At 39.1% G+C, this 25453-nt stretch overlaps 1 protein-coding gene across 1 annotated transcript in view; it reads right to left on the bottom strand.

Moving 5' to 3' along the window:
* PELI2 (pellino E3 ubiquitin protein ligase family member 2) overlaps positions 1 to 25453 on the bottom strand; it is a 185662-nt gene that overhangs the window by 4613 nt on the left and 155596 nt on the right. The window contains exons 3-5 of the mRNA XM_052646986.1: positions 16403 to 16504; positions 9263 to 9460; positions 7544 to 7732 (exon numbers count right to left, since the gene is read on the bottom strand). Of these exons, the coding sequence (XP_052502946.1) occupies positions 7544 to 7732; positions 9263 to 9460; positions 16403 to 16504 (489 nt within the window). The remainder of the gene's footprint in view (positions 1 to 7543; positions 7733 to 9262; positions 9461 to 16402; positions 16505 to 25453) is intronic.

Here is a 25453-nt window from a genome sequence, read left to right as displayed (position 1 = left end):
TGTTGATACTGAAAAATTCTTGCATCCCTGATATAAATCCCACTTGATCATAGTGTATGATCCTTTTACTGTATTGTTGGAGTAGGTTTGCTAGTGTTTTGTTCAGGATTTTTGCCTCTGTATTGATTATATTTGCCTATGGTTTTCTTTTTGCATGTATGATATCTATCTGGTTTTGGAATCAGGGTAATAGTGGCCCCAGAGGATGAATTCAGAAGTGTTCCTTCCTCTGCAATTTTTTGGAGTAGTTTCAAAAGGATAAGTATTAACTCATCTCTAAATGCTTGGTAGAATTCACCTGTGAAGCCATCTGGTCCTGGACTTTTGCTTCTTGGAAGTTTTAAAATTACTGACTCAATTTTTGCACTGGTAATTGGTCTGTTCATTTTTTTCTATTTTTCCCTGGTTTAGTTTTTGGGAGAGTGTACCTTTTAAAGAACTTGTCCATTTCTTCTAGGTTATCCATTTTGTTGGCATATAGTTGCATGTAGTAGTCTCTTATGATCCTTTGTATTTCTGTGATATGGTGGTAATTTCTCCGTTTTCATTTGTAATTTTAATAATTTGGGCCCTCTCCCCTTTTTCTCTCTTTTTTTTTAAAAATTGTCTACAATTGCTTTACAATACTGTGTTAGTTTCTGTTGTACAAGGATGTGAATCATTTATATGTGATATATATATATCCTGTCCCCTTGGACCTTCCTTCCACTCCCTCTTATTTCACCCACCTATGTCATCACAGAGCAACAAGCTGAGCTTCCTGTGCTATACAGCAGCTTCCCACTAGCTATCTGTTCTATACATGGTAGTGTATATATGTCATTACTAATCTTTGAATTTGTCAAACCCTCCTCTTCAGCCCCCTGCATCCACATGTGTGTTCTCTACGTCTGTGCCTCTATTCCTGCCCTGCTAATGGGTTCACCTGTACCATTTTTCTAAATTCCACACATATGCATTAATATACAATATTTTTCTGACTTCACTCTGTATGACAGACTCTAGGTCCATCCACATCTCTACAAATGACCCAACTTCATTCCTTTTTATGGCTAAGTAATAATCCATTGCATATATGTACCATGTCTTCTTTATCCATTCATCTGTTGATGGACATTTAGGTTGCTTCCATGTCCTGGCTGTTGTAAACAGTGCTGCAATGAACACTAGGGTACTTGTATCTTTTCGAATTATGGTTTTCTCAGGGTGAATGCCCAGTGGTGGGATTACTGGATCATATGACAAACTATTTTTAGTTTTTTAAGGAACCTCCATATTGTTCTCCATAATGGCTGTATCAATTTACATTCCTACCAACACTGCAAGAGGGTTCTCTTTTCTCCACACTCTCTCTAGTATTTATTATTTGTAGATTTTTTTTGATGGCTATTCTGACCAGTGTGAGGTGATACCTCATTGTAGTTTTGATTTCCATTTCTCTAATAATTAGTGATGTTGAGCATCTTTCCATCAGCCTCCTGGCCATTCGTATGTCATCTTTGAGGAAATGTCGATCTAGGTCTTCCCATTTTTTGATTGGGTTGTTTTTGTTTTGATATTAAGCTGCATGAGCTGTTTATTTTGGAGACTAATCCTCCAAGGCAACTGTCTTTGTCAGTTGCTCCATTTGCAAATATTTTCTCCCATTCTGAGGGTTATCTTTTCATCTTGTTTATCATTTCCTTTGCTGTCCACAAGCTTTAAAGTTTAATTAGGTCCTATTTGTTTATTTTAAATTTTTATTATAGGAGGTAGGTAAAAAAGATCTTTCTGTGATTTATATCAAAGAGTGTTTTTCCTATATTTTCCTCTGTGTTTTTTTATAGTGTCTGATCTAACATTTAGGTCTTTAATTCACTTTGAGTTTATTTTTGAATATGGTGTTAAAGAATGTTCTAATTTCATTATTTTACATGTAGCTGTCTGGTTTTCCCAGGACTAATTTATTGAAGAGATTATTTTCCATTGTATATTCTTACCTCCTTTGTCATAGATTGCGTGACACAAGTTTGTGAGTTTATCTTTGGGTTTCTGTCTTGTACCATTGATCTATATTTGTTTTTGTGCCAGTATCATATTGTCTTGATTACTGTAGCTTTATAGGATAGTCTGAAGTCAGGGAGCTTGATTTTTCCAGTTTCACTTTTCTTTCTCAAGATTACTTTGGCTATTCAGGGTCTTTTGAGTTTCTATGCAAATTGTAAATTTTGGGGGGTTCTAATTCTGTTAAAAATGCCATTGGTAACTTAATAGGGATTGCACTGAATCTGTAGATTGCTTTGGGTGGTAGAGCCATTTTCACAATATTGATTCTTTTAATCCAAGAACATGGTGTATCCCTCCATCGGTTTGTGTCATCTTTGGTTTCTTTCATCAGTGCTTTATTGTTTTCGAGGAGAGTCTTTTGCCTTCTTAGTAGGTTTATTTCTAGGTATTTTATTCTTTTGTTGCAGTGGTTATAGCATTGTTTCCTTAAATTCTTGTTGTGATCTTTCATTGTTAATGTATAGGAATGCAATGTTTCTATGTATTAATTTTGTGCCCTGCAACTTTACCAAATTCACTGATGAGCTCAAGCAGTTTTCAGATGCATCATTAAGATTTTCTGTGTACAGTTATCATGTCATTTGCAAACAGTGACAGTTTTACTTCTTTCCCAATTTGTATTCCTTTTATTTCTATTTCTTCTCTGATTGCTGTGGCTAGGACTTCCAAAACTGTGGAATAACAGTGGTGAGAGTGGATGCCTTGTCTAAGTTCTAGAGCCAGAGGAAATGGTTTCATTTTTCACCATTGAGAATGATGTTTGCTGTGGGTTTGTTGTATATGGGGTTTATTATGTTGAGGTTTGTTGTTGTTCAACCGCTAAGTCATGTCCAACTCTTTATGACCCCATGGACTGTAATATGCTCCATTGAATCAGTGATGCTGTCTACATCTCATCCTCTGCTGCCTTCAATCTTTTCTTTTGCCTTCAATCTTTCCCAGCATCAGTCTTTTCCAATGAGCTGGCTTCTCATGTCAGGTGGCCAAAATATTGGAGTTTTAGCATCAGTCCTTGCAATGAATATTTAGGGTTGATTTCCTTTAGGACTGATTGGTTTGATCTCCTTGCTGTCCAAGAGACTCTCAAGAGTCTCTTGATCTCTTGGTTATTTAGTACTGTTTAACCTCCATGTGTTTGTGTTTTTTACAGTTTTCTTTTTCTTGTGATTGATTTCTAATCTCATAGCATTGTGACTAGAAAAGATGCTTGATATGATTTCAATTTTCTTACATTTACCAAGGCTTGATTTGTGATCAAAGGTGGGATCTCTCTTAGAGAATGTTCCATGTTCATTCTATTACTTGAGAAGAAAGTCTATTCTGCTTTTAGGTGGAATTTCCTATAAATATCTATCTAGTGTGGATTACTGTGTCATTTAAAGTTTTTATTTCTTTATTTTCTGTCTGGATCTGTCCATTGGTATAAATATGGTGTTGATGTCCCCTACTATTATTGTGTTACTGTTGATTTACCCTTTTATGGCTGTTAGCATTTGCTTTATGTATTGTGGTGCTTCTATATTGGGAATATAAATATTTATAATTGTTATATCTTCTTAGATCGATCCCCTGATTATTATGTAGTGATCTTCCTTGTGTCTTATAAAGTCATTATTTTAAAGTCTATTTTATCTGTTGAGTATTGCTCCAGCTTTCTTTTTCTATCTCTTCACTTTAAGTCTGCATGTGTCCTAGGTCTGAGGTGGGTTTCTTGTAGACAACATAACATATATACAGGTCTTGTTTTTGTACCCATTCAGCCAGTCTGTGTCTTTTGGTTAGATACATTTAAATCCATTTACATTCAATGGATATGGTAAATATCAATATTTTGTCTTTAATTTTTGTCAATTTGATTACTATGTATCTTGGCATGTCGCTCTGGGTTTATTCTACCTGGGACTCCTGTCCTTCTTGGACTTAGGTGACTGTTTCCTTTCCCATGATGGGGAAGTTTTCAGCTACTATCTCTTCAAATATTTTCTCAAGTCCTTTCTCTTCTCCATCTGGGACCCCTATGATGTGAATGTTGGTGCATTTAATTTTGTCCTGGAGGTCTCTTAGACTGTCCTCATTTCTTTTTATTCTGTCCCACAGCAGTGATTTCTACCATTCTGTCTTCCTGCTCATTCATTTTTCTGCTTCAGTTATTCTACTGATTCCTTCTATTGTATTGTATTGTTCTTCTGTTTTAGGCAGAAGAACAAACATTTCTTCTTTGTCAAACATTTCTTTTATCTTCTTAGTGTGTGCTTCCATTCTTTTTCTGAGATCCCTGGATCATCTTTACTATCATTACTCTGAACTGTTTCTGGGTAGATCTCCACTTCACTTAGTTGTTCTTCTAGGGTTTTATCTGTTCCTTTGTCTGGGGTATATTCCTCCCTCTGGCATCTCATTTTGTGTAGCTTTCTGTGTTTGCAGTGTCTATTCTGAAAGATGCAAGGTTGTAGTTCTTGTTTCTGCTATCTACCCCCTGGTGAATAAGGCTGGTCTTAGAGGCTTATGCAGGCTTCCTAGTGAGAGGGACTGCTTCCTGGCCACTGCTGGGTGGAGCTGGATTTTATCCCTCTGGTGGACAGGGTCATGTCAAGGGATATGTTGAGCAGGCAGCTTTGTGTTCAGGAGACTTTAAGCAGCCTGTCTCCTACTGAGGAGGGCTGTGATCCTACCCTGCTGGTTGTTTGGCATCCCAGCAATGGAGACTACAGGTTGTTGGGTGGGGCTAGGTTTTCATGAAAAAATGGTGGCCTCCAGGAGGGCTCATGCCAATGAGTACTCCTCAGAATACCACTGCCAGTGTCGTTGTCCCCACAGTGAGCCACAGCTGCTCCCTACACAGGAAATCTTTTGATACCAGCAGGTAGGTCTAGTCAGGCCCCTAAGTGGTCATTGTTCCCCACCCCCGGCCCACTGCTCCCAGGGGCCTGACATGCACAAGACCTTGTGTATGCCCTCCAAGAATGGACATTCTGTTCCCCCAGTCCTGTGATCAAAGCCCACTGGCCTTCAAAGCCAGATGCTCTGGGGACTCCTCCTCCTGTTGCCAGAACCCCAGGCTGGGGAGCCTAATGTGTGGCTCAGAAGTCTCACTCTTATGGGAGAACCTGTGCAATATAATTATTTTTCTAGTTTGTGGGACATCTACCCAGTGGGTATTGGATTTGATTTTATTACTACTGTGTCCCTTCTACCACTCCACTGGGGCTTCTTCCCTTTTCACTGGATGTAGGATATCTTTTGTGGTAGGTTCTGGTGGGTTGTTTTTGTTATTGTTGTTGATGACTGTTTGTTTAACAGTTCATTGTGATTTTCACTTTTCATACAAAGAGATGAGCTCATATTCTTCTACTCTATCATCTTGTCTCAACCCCCTCAGCCAGGTTGAACAACCTTTTTTCTTCCTGCATGGCAGTTCTTGGTAAATAATGTAACTTTTGAGTCTATGGTCTCTTATTTTCCACATATTCTTGACTCCTATGTCTGGGATAGGTGTCCCTCTGAGAGACTCCTGTGCCTTCCAGTACTTTCTTATGACTGTGCTGATCACAAAATATGCTAATGATTTGTGGCCTCACCTGTAATGTTTTCCAGACTCCACAATTTGAGGGCAGAGCCCGGGGCATCCTGGTCATTATCAGATTCCCAGCCCTTAGCTCCTGCTTAGTCATGGCAACCAATTAGGGACTGGGTATAGCACTGCTCCATTCTTACTCAGTTCTCATAGTGATTCTAAAGGGTATGTACCGGTATTATTCCAGTTACATGGATATGAGGCCAAGTATAAAGAGGTCAAGTCACCACTTCACAACTGTAGAGCTAAGTGGTAGATCAGGACCTGGAACTATGGCTTGACTTCAGAACTATTAATATGCAGTAACTGCTCAAACAGCAGCATGCTTTCCCTCTTAGTCATTATTTTTACATGCTCTTTCTATCTTTGAACAAAATACATGAATGAGAATTGGCAAGAAACTTATCCTGTGATGATGTGCCCTCCTGGACACCAGTGTATGCTTTCTATCTGCCCAGGGTGGTGCCAATCAAGTGTGATTCTCTACAAGATGGTACTGAGTAGAAGCCAGGAGTTCAAACTTAAACTCAGGCCCTCCTTGATTTAAAATCCCATTTGCTGCCACCTCCTAACTCTGTGACTGGGCAATATTCAACCTCTCTATGCTACACCTTCCTCATCCATAAAACGGGGATAATTCCACTTCCCTGACAAGGCTGGTGTGCAGATTAACATTTCTGAGACATTAGCTCATTTAATGCAGTGTCTGCACCCAGCAAACATACACTGCTTACTTACTGTTGCTGTTATAATGATCAGTAACTCATTTGACCATCCTAACCCAGTTTTGTGTAGAATTATCCTATGATCAAAACTTTTTTTGAAAAACAGATTTTACATCCTCTTTCCTATTTACAATCTCTTGAAACATATTTCAGCAAAGTTTATTGAATTTGTTTAGCTTTCATAGAAAGTGTTTTTCATTTTTAGTCATAATGCTCCAAGATTGGGATTTTATCACAAAAGGCAGAAGCTATACCTGCAGCTGAATAATGGTGTAAGCAAGTAATAAAAATAACTATCCCCTAAAAACAAACATCCAGTAGAGAATAGCAAACCAGCTTTGTAAAATCCCCCATCTTCTTTTTTCTATCTTAAAAATATCATCTTTCTCTGTGAACTAGATCACATCCTCTATTATTTATATTATTATTTCCCAGGTAGTTTGAAAGAAAACACTTGTTCTCTCTTGCTCTAGTTTCTACCCAACAATTAATTAAAAGTACTGGAGTAGAAAATTTACTAAGAAACTTTTAGTGCTGTACCACACAGCCATGGCAGTATGAGAAACCCCAAACTTACTATTTAAGGTATTAAAATGATTCTCCATAGAAGAAAGGGTTAAAAACCCAACAGATTTAGGATAAGCAGTAATATTTATAGAAAAAATATTAACATGCCAAGTCAATGTACTATATGAACTATTTCAAGTAAAACAGTAACTATGACTTTGAACTATATAAGGAACTATAATTTCTTATGAACAAGAAAAAAAAAGCTAACTTAATTATCTTTTTTGTCTGCAAAAAGCCTAGTAAATAATTCTGTAATTCATAATTTTCACTAATTAGTTTTTAGACTGCTCAGGATTTTTCCAAATTAGTGAAGTTTTACACTAAAAATAAGTTCATTTTCTTAAAGTGAATTTAAACAGAATTCTATGGTGAAGTAAAGCGATAGAATTATGCTTTTAATGTTGTTAGGAACAAAAGGTAATTTTCTTCCACTATTGGAAAAGCTTAATCATGACAGTGAATAAGGCCATTTCCTTCTTATTTTCGGAGAAAATTCCGATTCTCCTGGGTCAATGGAACACAACCCTAAGACCTAGACAAAGATTCTGAATTTCAGGGGAGAAAAATGACAGTGTTCAACTTATGTGTTTGTAGTTTCATGCATTTTTTTTGTGTGAAGTGCACTTACCAGCTTTCCCCTTTGCTGAGCAGACCTGGTCTCCCTCAAGGTATACACGTCTCCACAGACAGAGATCTCACGCCAGACACCGGGCTGGGACTCCTCAGTGAAGCCACCTCTCGGATGCATCACCAGGACGCCATTGGTCGTGAGCCCATCCATGTGGCCGTCGGGGTTTTTCCACTTTGCTGCCTTTTCCTGGAAAGCATCCCACAGAAAAGATGATGTTCAACACAAAAAGGTTATAGAATCTCTCCAAAATATTGGGTAAGGGCAGAGGGGAGGAAAGTGAGCAATTTTCATTCTCTGTTTAAAGCTAATAATCAGAAGGATAAAATACGCAATTAGTCTGAGAAAATGAAAGAAGTGTAAGAATAGATGAATGATTTATCACTGGAGACAGATATTTATCTTGGGCTTTTACAAAAGAAAATCTGATGTCTGGGCCTCTACCTCAGAGATTCTTTTTCAAACCACATTCCTCCCACCCCCACAACCCCACCAACCCCAGGTGATTTCAGGAATCCAGTACGTATTCTTCAGTTCTGTTTGTGCAGTGCTTTCATCCTATTATCTAATAATCTTTTGTATGAACTCATTATCACGTAAGTACTAGAAGGAAGTGAAAATTTTTCATTCAACAAAATTTCAAAATACATCAGGCCAACAGGTTGTGGCCACTATGTTTTGTTTTCATAAGGATCAGTGTTTATATCATCAAAGGTGGAAGGTGCAAGCAACTGGAAATAATGGAAGACTGGACACCCGGCCATTCTTTCTTGGGGACAGAGCCAGCTACTGTTCACAGGACTCGGGTAAATCTGATTAAGGCAAGCCACTTATGACTGGTTTAGGGGTGCACATGTGACTGAGTTCTGACCAATGAGACCTGAGTGAGTCTTCTGGGAAGCTTCCTGTAAAGATTTCTTTGCTCTTTAAAGAGACCAGGAAGAAATACGGCCCTTCTTCAGCGAGTTGTCATGCTGCAGGGAGGGTGTGGAAGTACGGGAGCCATCTCACCCACACCAGGACCTCGTCTGAGGAAAGCAGTGTGACCAGAGGGCAAGATGGAATAAATCTGGCTCCCCTGACATTACACTGGATCAACCAATCTTGCAGCTGGCCTTCCTGGGCATTTCTTGTAATATGGGATGACCCTTTTTTATTACCATTTAGGTCATTTTAAGAGAGCTTTTTCTCCCCTGAAAAAATACCTTGATTCAAAAAGGGACTATATTAAAACTAGATATTCACTACAACTGTGGGTTTTTTATTTACATGGACAGTCTATGAAGAGAGATATTTTTAGTCTTGTTTTAGTTTTGTTCTTTGTGATATCACGTCTGTAACTCCCAATATGGAACAAAGTAAACACTAACAAATTTTTGAATGAATAAATGAACAACATTTTTTTTGAACCCCAATTATCTAGATCTGATCATTTGTTTTTCTTTCTGAAATAAATCCCCTTAAATCTACCATAAATACATTATATGTGGTAATATACATACTTTTAAGAAGTCACTCTACATTTTATAGTTAATGGTCATTACTTGTTATATTTGCCATATTTTCAGATTTTTAGTAAGTTTTTCACGAAAACAAAAATTTCAAAATCTAAAACCAGAAGCATTTTGTAAGGCAAATATTCTGGCCACAATTAAATGTTACATATGTGATGATAATGGGTGTTTTTCTAGAAACAATGTACTGATTAATAGTACTTACTCCAAGAAATATGTTTTTGGAAGAGTCGAATCCAGCTGCAAATATTCGTGCTGTGTAAGGTTCGTTCCTGTCACAGACTATCCTGCAGGCAAACCTAGATATGGTGCTCTGTGTAATCTGCGCTTCATCATTGTTCTGACTGCCAGAAATTGTGTCTGTAACGACGAAGTCGATAGGGCTTTCTGTTGATCTGCCCACCTAAATAAATCAAATTATACTCATGATCCACTCATATCCAAAAATATGTCACCATATTCATTACATGAAATAAGTGTTCAGGATCCTTTAATATTCATTATCTCTACTAGGAAGGTTAGAATAAAAAATCTCAAGTCTGTTCCTTCTCTTGTTTAAGGGAGATGTTATGGTAACCAACCACCAGATTTTAAATGTTAAGAAAAAAGCTCCATTTTCTATTCTGGAAGAAAATACATCTCACCCCAAACAGGTGTATGATCAGGTAGAAACATAATTTATTACTGTCATAGAAAATCATTCCTTTTTCCCCTCTTGTATTTTCAAGTGAAAAAAAACAAAAAACAAAAAAACAAGATTTTAAAGGCAGCCAGGAAACTAAAGCCCTATTTCCCCTATTCTTGCCAGGCTCCAGACTCCAGGGCCTGGTTTTTTATGCTAAGTGAATCCACCTGTGACTCATGGCCCAGTGCAGAGCCCTACCCCAGACTTAAGAGACCCAGCGCCTATTTCCCTTCCTCAGTGTGAGTGAGAATGGTGTAAAACGCTATACAAGTCAGCCCAAAGCTTGAGATAGTCATATGAAAGGTTTAAAAATGCTGGTCATAACAGTTCAATTTTGAATTTTTAAAGAATTATCCTGGCAAAAATATCCTGGTAAAAAGCTGACAATAATATTTTATTGGCTTACTTCCTTGGTAAGTTTAAATGCTGCCAGAAAGAATATATTTCATTAGCATGATCTTAAGAGTTCCAACAAAGCTTTTTCATATTCACTAAATCCAAATAAGACAGGTACTGCTGTGTCCTGGGAAATATTTGTTACAGGTAAGGAAGTCCTCATGACAAAATACTAAATTGTTTGTGTAATGATGTTCTATGACTCTCTAACTAGGAAACAGTAATAAATGTTATATATGCCAAAGATATGTCTTAAAATAATTAATATGTAAACAATATCTTGTTAAACATGATATTAATGTTCTCTCCTAACAGCAGTGACTCTGATTCTGAAGCTGTCAGTGGAAGGAACACACAGAGCTCCAAGGTACATATGTATATAAGGCCCCCAAATTCAATTTCCTAGGTATCTTTATCCTGATCTCAAAATTCTACCTAAAGCATAAGCATTGTGAAGAAGAGGCAACAGACATCTATTTTCTCTTATTATTTTTTTAAACATGCTTAATTTCTTGTCCTATTAAAATGTTCCTGGAATAAACTAAACCACCAGGTTCACTGAAACTTAAATAGATGCATGTATCCTAAACATATGGATTTCAGGTTTAGAAAACATACACCTTTTTACAAAGTGCAACATAAAATTTAGGTTATAAGCGTTACGATTCATCTTTCTAAAGCTGCAGAATCTTCCCTCTGCTAGGTTCACTGAAAAGCTGGATGTGTAACTCAGAAGCTCTACTGATTCAAGACTGCTCTGATTTTTTTCAGGCTTTTTTTTTTTAAACTACCCTCCTTAGCTACTTTCAAGTATATAATACAGTATTATTAACTATGATTATCATGCTGTATATTATATACCCAGAACTTACCCATCTCACAGCTGGAAGCCTGCAGTATTTGACCAGCATCTCCCAATTCTGCACCCCCTGTAACTACCATTCTAATTTCCGTTTTTATAATTCTGAATTTTTTTTTGTATTTTACATATAAGTGATATTAAACAACATTTGTCTTGCTGTTTAATTTCACTTTAGTTTTTTTAATTAGAAAAGTAACAGATACACTGCAAAATATTTAACAAATATAGGGAAAGTACACAGGAGACTATGCCAAACTCAGGAACAAATCGGTCCTGAACCTCTATTCCATTGAAGCTCAGGAGTAAAATGTGAAAAGTTCTAAAATTGCCATCACACAAACCCCTGAGCTCTCACAAAGATACAGGCCATGACCTAATTTCTGTCACCTCCGTGGAAGAGGGCAAAGATTTCTCACGCTCTGTTAAAAGCTCAAAGCTAAAACCACACTCCAGCAGAATGTCACACAACTGTTCCTTGTCTACAGAGATTACTCTCTTCAAGAAAGGCCACCCCCCATGTATTAAATTAATGTCTTGATGAATTAACTGAAATTGCCTCTAAAACATGACATTTTATTCCAACTGGAACATACTGCTAGGATCAATTATTTCAAGTCAGAATACTTACTCAAGTGGTCATTTAATATTTGTTTATCAGTTTCCTTCCACTTAAATCTAACTTGTAGAGTGTTAGTATATTTCTATACTTTAGGACACAAACCTCATGTTGCCAGAGGTGGGGGGACGAGGTCACTTTCCTAATGAAAACTCACCCAATGTGGAAGACTTGGAGCCTGTCCTTTCTCTGACTGTTGGAGCAATTCTACATTATTTTAAGGTTAGTCATGTGGACCAGCCATGATGTATTTGAATTCCGTCTGATATTCATATAGTAGGCACAGGGAGAATTTTTCTCCCTGCTGCTGACTGCCAGACACACACAGAATCATATGGCACTTTCAATTGTGTATGCATATGAGAAAAGTTTGTTTGCCTGGTTGTCAAAGTCAGTATGGGTAGAACGGTATAGAAACACCTGAAAGGGCCTCCTTCATCTTCTCTAAACAAATCAGTCCTACCTGTGCCCCTGCATCTGTTAACCTTATTTTGTCACTTCCCTTCTATTACTAGGATGAGCTATTGCTGCTCCTATCCAGTCAGCCGTCAAACATTCTGGAGCTTCTCAAATTACAGGGACTGTGAGGCAAAGGACTAGTTTTTTTGGGTTTGCTTTTAAAATTTCAAGCTGTCGCTTAATATCTTTTCAAAATATAACAAAAATCAGTATTAGAAAAATGATCATCTGCTTCGATGTTTCAGGAATGTCAAACCGCTATTACAAGTTTCCAAATGCATTCCTTCTCTACTTCCTCACTCACCTCATCCTGGATGTTTTGCTGCTTGGCTAAGCAGCCTGAATATCACTGTTCTAGACTAGTCTCTCATCTTTAAAAATGCTTTCCTTTGTCAGAAAGCAATTCTCAAACTAGAGCTCCATTTCTCTGATTCATTCTACTGGTGATACTCCTGAAAAACTTGTCACTAGTTACTACCTCTGTTTCCCTCCTCCTCCTGTAACCCACTCCTGAGCCTCTCCATCATCATGCTCTCAGCAGGCCTGGCTCCACTGAAACCCTGCTTGCTGACGTTTCCAGGACTTACACTCAGCATGTCCTGGTACATCTGTACCTAGTATTAAGTTGATGAAACCCTTCCAGGCTAGCTGGTAAACAGTCCCTTTCTCTTTCTGTTCTCTCCCCAGGTTATCTCATCAAATTCCATTTACTAGCCCCAAAGTCCTGGTATCTCTCTTTGCTTCAGACTAGCACATATGATCTCCATGTGGATGTCTAATAAGCATCTCAAATATGACATGTTTCCAGCAGAACCTGGATCCTCTTCAAGCCCTAGTCTCTCATCTTTTAAAATGCTTTCCTTTGTTGGAAAGCAATTCTCAAACTAGAGCTCCATTTCTCTGATTCATTCTACTGGTGATACTTCCTGAAAAACTTGTTCCCCATGTCAGTGACTGGCACCTAGTTTGCTCAAGCTAAAAATCAATACCCACGAGCCACCCTTGATTCTTCAATTTCTCCACACTCACGTTAAACCTCGTGTAAATTCTATCAACTCTTCCTCCAAACACATCATCAGTCCTCCCACATTTCCCCACCCTAGCTCTAGCTGCCATCAGCTCGTTGTTGGTTTGCATCACCTCAGCCTCCAATCTTTCTCCCTGTTTTCACACTTGCCTCCTACATTCTTCTCTGGACAGTCCTTGGAGATATCTTAACCAAGTGGAAGTAGAATTTTATCTCTTCCTTGTTAAAAAAAAATCCTCCAACAGTTTCCCCAAAACTTCTAGAATAAAACCCAAACTCTTTACTTGGCCTAAAAGCCCCTTACCCTCTTGGCCTCTGCCTACCTCTCTGAGTTCATCTCACACCACTTTCTTCCTCCTCCACTCTGCTGTGGGGCCTTGGCACTGCTATAGTGCTTGCTTCTCTGTGTCTGTTTTTCTACTCCAGAATGTAGGTTCCAGGAGAGGGGAGCCTTAGCTGTCTACCTCCAGTGACTAGATGAGGAGCTGACACATAGTAGGTGCTCAAGAAATAAAACTCATCAATGGAAGGTTATGACAGCTTGAACCTGGTGAGCCACATACACAAACATGCACACACATGTACAACGTTTTAGGAGATAATTTTGAAACAGTCCAACATTTTTTTCAACTACATAGATGCTAATGAAATGTGACCATCTAGAACTACTATAAACCAACTAAAAAACAAAAAACCCCATCAGAACACAAGCCTTGCAGCACTTAGGTGTGAAGCATATGAAACTTAGAAACCAGAGGGGGAAATGACCGTTAACACTGGTTTCAGGACCTGGTCAGTTTCCTTATCGCCAGGATCAGAATGAATATGGCATCACTGCTTTCCCTTTCAGGGGCTCTGTCAGACACTTCATCACTGCCTTTGATTCCTTTTCTAAACTGTATTCTTTATATTCTACTTTCTCAATACCTATGCTCACTTCTTGTTCCCTTTACTTACCCTTATTCTAGAAAATAATGACTAAGATCTTATTCTGACTATATTAACATATTTTATCAGTCTTACCTAATTTCTTAAATTTAGATCTAGGTTTGACTTTTTCAGACAATAATATTTCTGACTTCTGAGCCTATTATCTGACTCCACTATTGGAAATGAAGCAAAAGGCCCTTTCTTGATTCATTCTGATGTTCTGCTTTTAAATGCTCAGTTAACCTACAAATCATTCCAATGGGTAGTGGCTAAAATCAGCAGCCCTCAGCAACAAGGTCCATACTTGAGAAATATGAATGCCGCAGTGCTTTTGCTCAGTGATTTCTTTCAATGGTAGAATTTAGACACATAAACTTGTTAAAAGGGGGAAAAAATTAAAAACAAGCTTGATTTTTTTAGGGCCTTCTAAGAGCTGCTTAATTCTACTCAGGTTAATCTGACATTAATCTCCAGTATGTCCAGTTAGTCTGCAAAAGGTATGAGATTATTTCAGTAAAAAGAAATGAGTTATGTTTTCTTAATAAATCTATAATTTTTTGCTGAATTACCATGCCTTATTTAAAGCGGTTGAGTAGGTATTATGTAGAGACTGGAGAACTGAGGAGACTTAAATCTGGGTTCTGCCACCAATGCCATTTTTGCCCAATTAAGGTTAAGTTCTTTCTTTTCAAAGACACAAATTTCTCAGTTATAAAATTAAAAGGGTAGTATAGTAAAATTTGGTATTTTTCAGTTGGACCAACCCAGTTGGTCCATGAACCTCTGACGGTCTTCAAGACCTTTTCAATGGCCCAGGTCCTTGAAGCCAAAATTGGTTTTATAATAATATGAAGATGCTGACATTTGCTCTTTTGGTGACAAAGCAATGATGTGCTTTAGTAGGAATCAATGAACAATCCACTCAAAAAGCAGGCAGAGGACCTAAATAGACATGTCTCCAAATAAGTCATACAGATGGCCAAGAGGCACATGAAAAGATGTTCAACATTGCTAATTATTAGGTAAATATAAATCATTTATCTACCCCGAGATATCTCACGCCAGTCAAAATAGCTATCATCAAAAAATCCATGAACAATAAATGCTGGAGAGGGCAAGGAGAAAAGGGAAACCTCCAATATTGTTGGTGGGAATGCAAATTGTATAGCCACTATGGAGAAGAGTATGGGAGTTCCTTAAAAAACTAAAAACAGAGCTACTATGTGACCCTGCAGTCCCACTCCTGGGTGTATATCCAGAGGAAAACGTGGTCTGAAAGGATACATGCACCCCAATGTTCACTGCAGCACTGATTACAACAGATATGGAAGGAACTTAAATGTCTAGCAACAAAGAACTGGATAAAGAAGATGTAGTACATATATACAATGGAATATTGCTCAGCCATTAAGAAGAATGAAATAATGCCATTTGCAGCAACAGGGATGGACCTGGAGATTGTCATACTGAGTGAAGTAAGCCAGGCAGAGAAATAAAAATACCGTATGATATTGGTTATATGTGGAATCTAAAAAAAATGATACAAATGAACTTGTTAACAAATAAGACTTAAAGAACAAACTTATGGTTACTAAGGGGGAAGGATGGGAGGGGAATGGATAGTTAACAGAGTTTGGGATCAACATGTACACACTGCTCTATTTAAAATGGATAACCAACAAGGACCCACTGTATAGCACAGGGAACTGTCTTCAATGTTATGAGGCAGCCTGGATGGGAGGGGAATTTGGGGGAGAAAAGATGTATATATATACAAATGTGCTTAGTTGCTCAACTGTGTCTGACTCTTTGCAACCCCATGGACTGTAGCCCACCAGGCTCCTCTGTCCATGGGGATTCTCCAGGAAAGAATACTGGAGTGGGTTGCCATGCCCTCCTCCAGGGAATCTTCCCAACCCAGGAATCAAACCCAGGTTTCCTGCATTGCAGGTGGATTCCTTACCATCTGAGCCACCAGGGAAGCCCATGTATATGTATATGTATATGTATATGTATATGTATATGTATATGTATGAATGAGTCCCTTTGCTGTCCACATGAAACTATCACAACATTGTTAATTGGCTATAATTCAATACAGCTGGTTCTAAAAGTCTCTGTTCTTGTTTTTAGAGTCTCTCTTTATTGCACTGAGATCTGAGAATGTAGTCTTTATAATTTCTTTTTGCAATTTTAGAACTGTTTTCTTAGTCTTTTGAAAACCAAACAGGAATAATTTTAATATTATCTTCACCTTTTCCCCTTGGACATCACCAAACACTACTGTGCCAGGAGTTCTGACTATGTTTCAAAATGAAGGATTGAAGGAAAAATGTGGTAAAAATTTCCATGAAAAAAGAAAGATGTTACCTGAAACATATCCGTATCTTTATCATGTGTGTACTCAACCACCACAGTCTGATTTCTTGACAGAGTGTACGATATACTGTGTTGACCTTTGCAGCTGATAGCCTGATAGTGAAAGAAAAATATATAAAAATTCATTAAAATTTCAACAACTTATCAAATTCTGCTTAGAGTTTAAGAGACATCACTCTATCAGCAAAACCCAGCACAAGCTAGTGGTTTCCTAAAGACCAGAGCCTGATCCTGCTATGCCCTGAATTACAGAAGAGTCCACATTGACAAGACTGGATTTACCAAATATTCATCCCTAATAGGAACAATATTTTACTTAAGTCAAATCAAAGTAAACTTACTAGTTTCCAAGCCCTGATTTAATCACAGCCCTAGAAAAACATACACTTTCTCCATGTCACCTTAACTCAGTAATAGAATTTTTCAGACTAACATGATTTAAAATTTCTTAATTTCACAATGAAACAGGTAACTCAATAACATTTTGTAATGGTACTTTTCCTACATGATAGGGATTATAATGAGAGTAAAACAATTGCTGGAAAAAAGTAAATATTCTATTAAAACTTCCATATAATAATGTACTATTTTAGCCAATGATAATTATACTCTGATCTACATCTTACTTCAATCTTGTATAAGCAGTTGCTTAATCCAGATAGTTTTTGAGTTAATAAAAAACATAGCTAAGTTAGTTTCATATAAGTTTCATCACCTCTATTTTCAGACTAGACTAAACATAATAGTCTTTGGTTTAGTGAATCTAGAAACCAATAATACAATATTATTCTTTTTTCCTCCATAATGATATATTTTACTATATCTTAAGTTGTGGTCACATAGTTTTAAATTTCCAAATTAACAAAAGAAGTTTATTTAAATTCTACTCCAGATTATTTCAAATACACTGTCCATTCCACTTTAACCTAATTTATCTTCATTTCTAATGTTTTACATTAAATATAATAAATAAAACTTTAATAAGCCTATCTAGTAAACATTAACTGAATGATCACTGTATGAAGGCCAAGAAAGACTAAACATTTGGAAGTAGCTAGACATATATAGAGCACATTAATGATAATATACTCTGAACATTTACATTTAACTAATACAATTGCTTATAGTAATAAATAGTATAAGATTACAAATCAGCTTTGAAGTTAGCCTGGTTAACCTCATGGTTATTTAATCAGCTGCCCTCAAGAACGTCATCATTGAATTGATGTTTTGTTGTACATGCGTCATAAAGATAATGCAAGTATTAGAAATAATAATTTATACATTTAATATTATTAGGGATCTAAAAAAATACTTTTTAGATTACTCAACTCCAGTAATAAATCTTAAATTTTCATTGCTCAAAGTCACATGAAATCAGTGGTTATTGATATGTGACATTTTTTCAAAATCAAATTAATAAAGAACTATTTCCAATTAAGATAAATGGATGTTTATAGTTAATTGAAAAAACCCACTTAAAATATTTTACTAAGCTCAGAGTTACAAAACTGATAACCAGGGAGTGATTATTTATACACTTATTATAACTTATTTTAGGATTCCTTAAAAAGTATCTATTCATTTAAGTTTTCCATTTATAAGTACATCAACTCAACTTTTTTGGCACATATGTTACACAAAATAACTGTAGTTTGCAAATTATCTGCAAAAGAAGGAGTTTACAAATGCCAGAACAGAACGCCTTTTAAAAAGTTGGACGTTTTTGTACGAGTAGCCTGGAAGTGAAGCTTCTCATGCTTGAAACATCTTGCCTTGAAATCGGTCTGAAGTTTGTATTCTATTCCTTAAAATGCTGTAGTTTTAACATTTAAACATTTCTTACAAGTTTGCTGGGAAATCAATGCCCAGGAAGACCTGCTGTGCTCACCCCATGACTTAGTGCAGCTTCTGGGCTACTCTGGGAAGTCCTGAAAATAGGCATTTTATAGGCCCTAAGTTGCTTCTGGGCCCAGTTCTTCTAGAGTGTTTTATTCTAAAACTACTCTTGCGACCCAGACTATCATAAGAGAGAATAAGGCTATTTATAGGGAGCTTGAGCCCAGTGCCACTCCTGGAAACAGACCAAAACCAGGGGAACCAAAGATCTGGACCAGCCCCTGCCCGAGGAGACCCTGAGGCTTTAAATGCTGATTCAGGACACCTTGAATGATGAGTCCATTTAAAGACAAACTACAATTTCAGACTTCCTCCAGTTTCCCAAATGTGGCTATCAATGTGGATCACCAGTCTTAGGAAAGGGGAATGCTTTGAGCATAGCAAAACACATTTTCTGAGACTATTTAATTAAGAAAGTTTTAAACAAGAGCTCCATTTTGGGAGTCTCTGGATTTAGGGAAGATGGAGAAGTGGGAAAAGGGATCCTACAAGCAGAACAAGTCCCAGAAGGTGATGAACTCCCCACTGTGGAGGAGATGGCTGAGGAACTTCAGATCCCTGTGACCTACCTAAATCATTTCCTGTCTGGCAGGGGTCTCCTTCTGTGAGTGATAAGTGGGGAGGGGAGGCCTTTCCTGCAAAGAGCCCCACCCAATAGGCTGCACCTATAGTGGGGAGAAGCATGGAGATACGTTAGCCAGGACTTAAGTCCTGGAGAAATAAGTTGGAGATTTAAGCCAGGACTGAGGTTTGGAGCAAAAGGGGGCAGTCAAAACCCAGGCCACCTCTGGGCACCAGTGGGCCCCCCAGAAATAATGGAGAGCGTCCACTTGCCTTTGATGCCATGAATCAGGGCTCACATGATTTGGTCTGTGCATTTAAGTCTAGAGTTGGGCCAGACTTGGGGGTTTAAGGGAAGGCAAGAGCAGAGTTTAATAAACCTGGCATTAGTTTTTGCTTTCTCTCTGCATATGAGGCATTAAACTTTTCTGGGGTTAGAAAAGTATCATTTTCTCAGCAGTAATTTTAAGATATGGCTCTCAGAAAGACAGTTTCTAGAAAGTTACAGATTCACTGACTTGAATCAATCATTTCCGGTAATTTGGAAATAAACATTTTCCCCAAGACACTGAATTGCTTTGAGATCTATTTTTGAAATATCAGAAAGGAGAGTAGGTAAGGCTGGCCTTCTCTTGGCACTCAACAGAATTCAGTACAAACACAGTTATTGTAATAGAAATTGATTTCACTATACTCATTCAAATACAGGGACCAAGATCTTTAAAATGGTAAGGGGAACCAGCCTAACCAACCTGCCTGGCAGACAATACTGATCTGCCATAGTCACTTTTCTATTGTGATGGGGAAGCAAGGTGGCTGACACCGTGTCGGGTTACTATCAGTACCTCAAAGACAGGTCTGGTGGCCTGTGGTCTCCAGCCCCAGCACTGTGAGCATGGGAGGCATTCAAGGAAGGTCAGATGAGTGAATGAACTGCTACAGATTCAAGATGGCACTTGCAGTGTCTTTCCTTGGGTCTTCTCCACCTCTCCTTTACCTTTCACTGACGGTAAAGTGTCTGCCTGCAGTGCAGGAGACCTGGGTTCGATCCCTGGGTAGGGAAGATCCCCTGGAGAAGGAAATGGCAACCCACTCCAGTACTCTTGCCTGGAAAATTCCATGGACTGAGGAGCCTGGTAGGCTACAGTCCATGGGATCGCAAAGAGTCTGACACTACTGAGCGACTTCAGTTTTCAGCAAAGGTACTGACACTCTTAGCTCAAATTTATTATGTGAGAATTTTTTCAGGTTAAAAAATATCACAATTTGACAATTAAAGATTGGACAATTACAGATCCAGAGAATAAAGGATTCCAACTTTATCCAGCTTAGGAAGCTATACACTGCTCAGATGCCCAAACCATGGCCCTTCCTGAGTCAGAACTCTTTCCTCCCAGCTGAAGACCTTTACTTCTTGGGTTTGCTCTACTAGTGTCACAGGCTTGGCTCAGCTGAGTTATCCACTGACTTCCAGGCAACAGCTACAGTTGGTTTTCCTGGTTCAACCCCAACTAAATGACAGAGTCCTCCAAGCCTCCAGACTTTACAAAAAAGTTAAAAAAAAAAACAAAAAACAAAAAACAAACACCAAGGTTCACAATGTCTACAGGACTGTCTTCCTCTTATAAGCCCCTATACACATATATGGTGGTTTAGTCACTATGTCATGTCTGACTCTTGCAACCCCACAGACTGTAGCCCGCCAGGCTCCTCCGTCCATGGGGTTCTCCAGGCAAGAATACTGGAGTGGGTTGCCATTTCCTTCTACTGGGGATCTTCCTGACCTGGGGATTGAACCCAGGTCTCCTGCACTGCAGGCGGTTTCTTTACTGACTGAGCTACCAGGGAAGCCCCATATACAAGCCTTTATAAGGCACTTATAAAGATAAGTGGTGTTGGAGAAGACTCTTGAGAGTCCGTGGACTGCAAGGAGATCCAACAAGTCCATCCTAAAGGAGATCAGTCCTGGGTGTTCACTGGAAGGACTGATATTGAAACTGAAACTTCAATACTTTGGCCACCTGATGCGAAGAGCTGACTCATTGGAAAAGACCCTGATGCTGGGAAGGATTGAGGGCAGGAGGAGAAGGGGACGGCAGAGGATGAGATGGTTGCATGGTATCACCGACTCAATGGAGATGAGTTTGAGTAGACTCCGGGAATTGGTGATGGACAGGGAGGCCTGGTGTGTTGCAGTCCATGGGGTCACGAAGAGTCGGGCACGACTGAATGACTAAACTGAACTGAATAAAGATATGTAATATGTAATAATATCAGAAAGGCAGTTCTACAAGATGCCTGACGAGATGGATTCATGTATTCATGAAAGCTAAAAAGCTTTCAATTTTTTAAAGTATAAGGGAAATAATCTAATCTTTAATAAGAAGCAGTGGGACTGGTGTTCAATCACAAAGGAAAAGGGAGAAAGCCCAAAGAGAAACTAACTGGTTTCTAGAAAATACTAATTTATTAGCGTTACAATTTAGCCCATTTAATTCAAGCCTTATAAAGCTTCTAAGTGAGACTTTATCAACTGTGTAGGGAGAGAAAAGGATATTCATCACGGAGGCAGACATTGTTGGTTACCTACCTAATGCCTTTCACCCTGCTAGCTGAGCTGGCTGCTTACAAAAAAGCCTGAAAATGAAAAGACCAGCTCTTCCAGTCTCCTCTAAAGCTAGCACATGGAAAGGTGACCCAATCCTGACCAATGGGACTTGTGAGAAATCTGGTGTGGAGTTCCTGGGTTGGGAGACATCAAGAGAGAATTCTTTCCTTTTTCTGATAATAGAAGAAATGAACAATGATTAAGGGATGGCTGGAGCTGAGATGGCCATCACTCAACATGAAACGAAGTCCAAAAGACTCAGAGAAGCAAGCTGAGCCTTGACATCTTTGAGCTGAGCCAAATCTGAAACGTATCTGCCCCAGACTACTGCTGTGAGAAAAATGAAGGGCTTTAGGGTGCTTTCGGTTGGGTATTTTGTTACTTGTAGTGTAAAGCATCATTATATTGTTTAGCCCAAACTTTGTCTCCTCCTGGGTTTCCTAATTCAGTCAATAGAGTAACCATATTCCAACCAATCATGCTTAAAACCTTCATGTTGGGACTTCCCTAGTGGTTCAGTGGTTAAGAATCTGCCTTGCAATGTAGGGAATGCAGTTTCGATCTCTGGCTGGGGAACTAAGATCCCATGTGCTGTGGAACAACTAAGCCCACGTGCCACAAGAGTCCCTGTACCACAATGAAAGATCCTGTGCGTTGCACCTAAGACTCGACGCAACTAATAAATAATAAAAAAATAAAAGTCTTTTATGTCACCTCTCAGCCCTCTCTTGCCACTGTTGTCCATATTATTACTGTCACTGGAGAAGGAAACGGCAACCCACTTCAGTGTTCTTGCCTGGGAAATCCCATGGACAGAGGAGCCTGGCAGGCTACAGTCCACAGGGTCACAAAGAGTCAGACATGACTTAGAGACTAAACAATAACAAATTACCCTCATACTTAAAATTTAACTGTGAGTCAAAGGCAAGCTCACTGATTTTACTGCATGAAGGCACAGATCAAATACAAAGCAGAACAAACAACGTGCAACATTTCACTTTTTCTCCTCAAATACAAAGTAGCTGTTGGGCAACCAGTAATTACAAAACTGATTTATTCCCCAAAGGAGTTTTACAACCATCTCCTTTATAGCCCATAACTTTCTGCTTTGGAGATTGGTGGTATAATCTAATCCATTTTCCCTTGAATCTGGGCTGCCCGTAGTAACTTACTTGACCAATGTAATGCAGCAGAAATGACAGATGACACTTGGAGGCTTGTAGCTTCCCCTTGCTGCCCTCTAACACTTGCTCTTGGCATTCTAAGCCACCATAGAAGACACCTAACTCCCCGGAGGCCACCACACTAGAGGAAGTCCAAGCTATGAGGAGAGTCCTGGAGACTGAAATGCCACATGATGGGAGAGAGGCCATGGAGAAGCAAGACCCAGACATGTGAGTGAAGGACCCACCCTAGAAATGGACCCTCCAGTACCAGTTGTCCCAGCACTTGCCTCGATCAGACACTGCTCACAGGAGCCCTTCCTAAATTCCTGACCCACAAAATTAGGAACAAAATCAAATGGTTTTCGCTAAGCCACCAAGTGTTGCAGTAGTTAGCTATACAACTAATGACAGCTGAGCCAATCCGTTTTCATGGCCTGCTGGGACAAGAGCATCTTTTCTGTCTTATGTGACTTCTCACATAAGGCATCAAGGTGATTTGTGTGTCCCAGCGCATGGGGCAGGTATAGATAAGCACAGTGCCTTTACAGAGAACAGGGGTTGTGTTTCTGATGGCACCTTCAAAGGCTCCTGAATGCATATTAAGAGGTTGTTTGTGGCTATAACAAATATATATTTTTACTGTGATAATCTTCAGTTATCAGGTTAAAAGAAAGTGAGAGTCACACTGCACACAACACCATCACCCAGACGTCTGCGGGTGTCACTGTGGAAGTTATGATGTCCAACTCTGGCAAATCACACGTATTATGTACACAATGGGGCATGTTTTACTCAACCAGAGTCAGCCTTATTCAAGGGAATGTGATGTGATTTGTGTGTATGTGTGTGTGTGAATCTGGGTTTCCAGTGAAGTGAAATTCTCTTTCTTCAAATCCACAGCATACTTCTATTGCTGTATCTCAGAACCAAACGACCCAAGGGTTCGACAATCCCCCTTGTTGAGACGTCCAGGATGCCGACTACTACAGAACTGATTACTGCTCTTTCGCCACACAGCATCAGACTAAATCCAATGAGTGTGTTTTCGAAAGCAGCAGCCGCCTCTATAGTTTCTCTTCTTGTGAACAGATAGAATTAGTGTTGTTCTTGCCTGCCAAAGTAGAGGACCAGACACCAGGTGTGGCTTAGGCATTAAAGGAACCTTTTCCAGATAAATCTCAAGTTTTCCTAGAGCTGCTCTGAAGAGGTCTGCACCATGTGTCTGAACTTGGTGACATTCTGTGATGCTGTTCACCACACCCTGTCTTTCAGTTTCTAGAGAAACATCTCGCAAAGAAGTTAGAGATGCTCTAACAACCCATCAGATGGGGACGAGCCTAAAAATGTCCTGAACAGTCTACTCATGGAGCCAGAGACCCGTTGGTCTTCTGGGTCCCACCAAGAAACGTAACAAGAGCTTGTGTTCTCTACAGCCTTCTAGACGATGTCCATGACTCGGCACTCTTTAATAAGGTGCAGTAGATTGAGTACAGGCTCCCCAGCCATGTTTTAGGCAAGTTTATTTTAAGCTACTTTAACTGTTCATTCTAATTTGTACATTAATATTTCAGCCCATTGTACAATTCAAATACATAACTATGCAAAACTATTATTGCAGAAAGGAGCTGATAAAATGGGAAATGACTACATTGACCTTTCTCAGCCATTCTGGTTATAAACACAAACCTTCTGTGATAGGGTGGACTGCTATAGAAACAACATTTTAATTGACATGGAAAAACTTAATAATGGAATCTGTTATGGGGTAGGACTGAACTGGGCCAATGAATGTAACCTTCTTTGTTCAAAAACACCTTCTGATATTTAGAGCAGAAAAGCGCACATTTATGAGCAGATGAATGAGTCTGCTGTGAGCTCTGTAGCATATTGGAAATAACTGATGAATGACTGTACTACCCAGAGCATCGTGTCCACTGTGCGATGCTGGGGCAGTATAGGCGGGGGGTGGGTACTAGAGGGTACCAGCACATATGGGCACAGTGTAGCTGCCCTATAGGTCTCTGGCATTGCTTTGCCTCATTGCAACATCCACTGATAATCCAGCACATGCCTGAACATGGGGCAAAAGGGAATATTTACGCCAGATGGCTGTCTCAATATGACTACTTGGTTTATCCTGCTGAGCTTCCAAGTTTACATGTACTTTGAAAAGTGAGAGCGTTAGTCGCTTAGTCATGTCCGACTCTTTGCAACCCAACCCCATGGACCGTAGCCCATCAGGCTCCTCTGTCCATGGGATTTTCTAGGCAAGAACAGTGGCGTGGGTAGCCATTCCCTTCTCTAGGGAATCTTTAGGAAAGAACAATAAGACCATCTGTGGACACTGCAGAGATCAGTGGCCAGTGGATTCGGATGTTGAGGAAAAAGCCACACTCTGGGCCCCAGATCTAGATCCTACTTTTGTCACTCACCCACTGTAACCATTTCACAGAAGTCATCTGTTATTACCTTTATAATTTATCAACAGAATGGGTCAATGTCAGCAGCATTCACAACACTGTATTCAAAGCAGAGGGAATGATGTACAGCATGGCACTGTCTCTCCTCAAATACAAACCTGTACTCGGAGCCATCACTTCCCTGTGGTCCGTAACACAAGCTTTAGAGATTACTGTTCTGTTTAGCTTAGCTTTAAATATATGTTAGCTATTGACTGTATTAATTAGAGATAATCCTGGTTTGAAAAACATGTTTTTCCAGAACTAATGACTTTTATGTCAAGCTGACAAGTATAATTAGGCAATAAATCGTCAATCAGTCTGGTTCAGATTGCTGCGGGGAAGATGA

This window comes from Budorcas taxicolor, chromosome 10, assembly GCF_023091745.1.
Source record: "Budorcas taxicolor isolate Tak-1 chromosome 10, Takin1.1, whole genome shotgun sequence".
In the NCBI taxonomy this organism is placed as follows: Eukaryota; Metazoa; Chordata; class Mammalia; order Artiodactyla; family Bovidae; genus Budorcas; species Budorcas taxicolor.
Note: the sequence above shows the minus strand (reverse complement) of the source record. Positions and strands in the feature narration are given on the sequence as shown.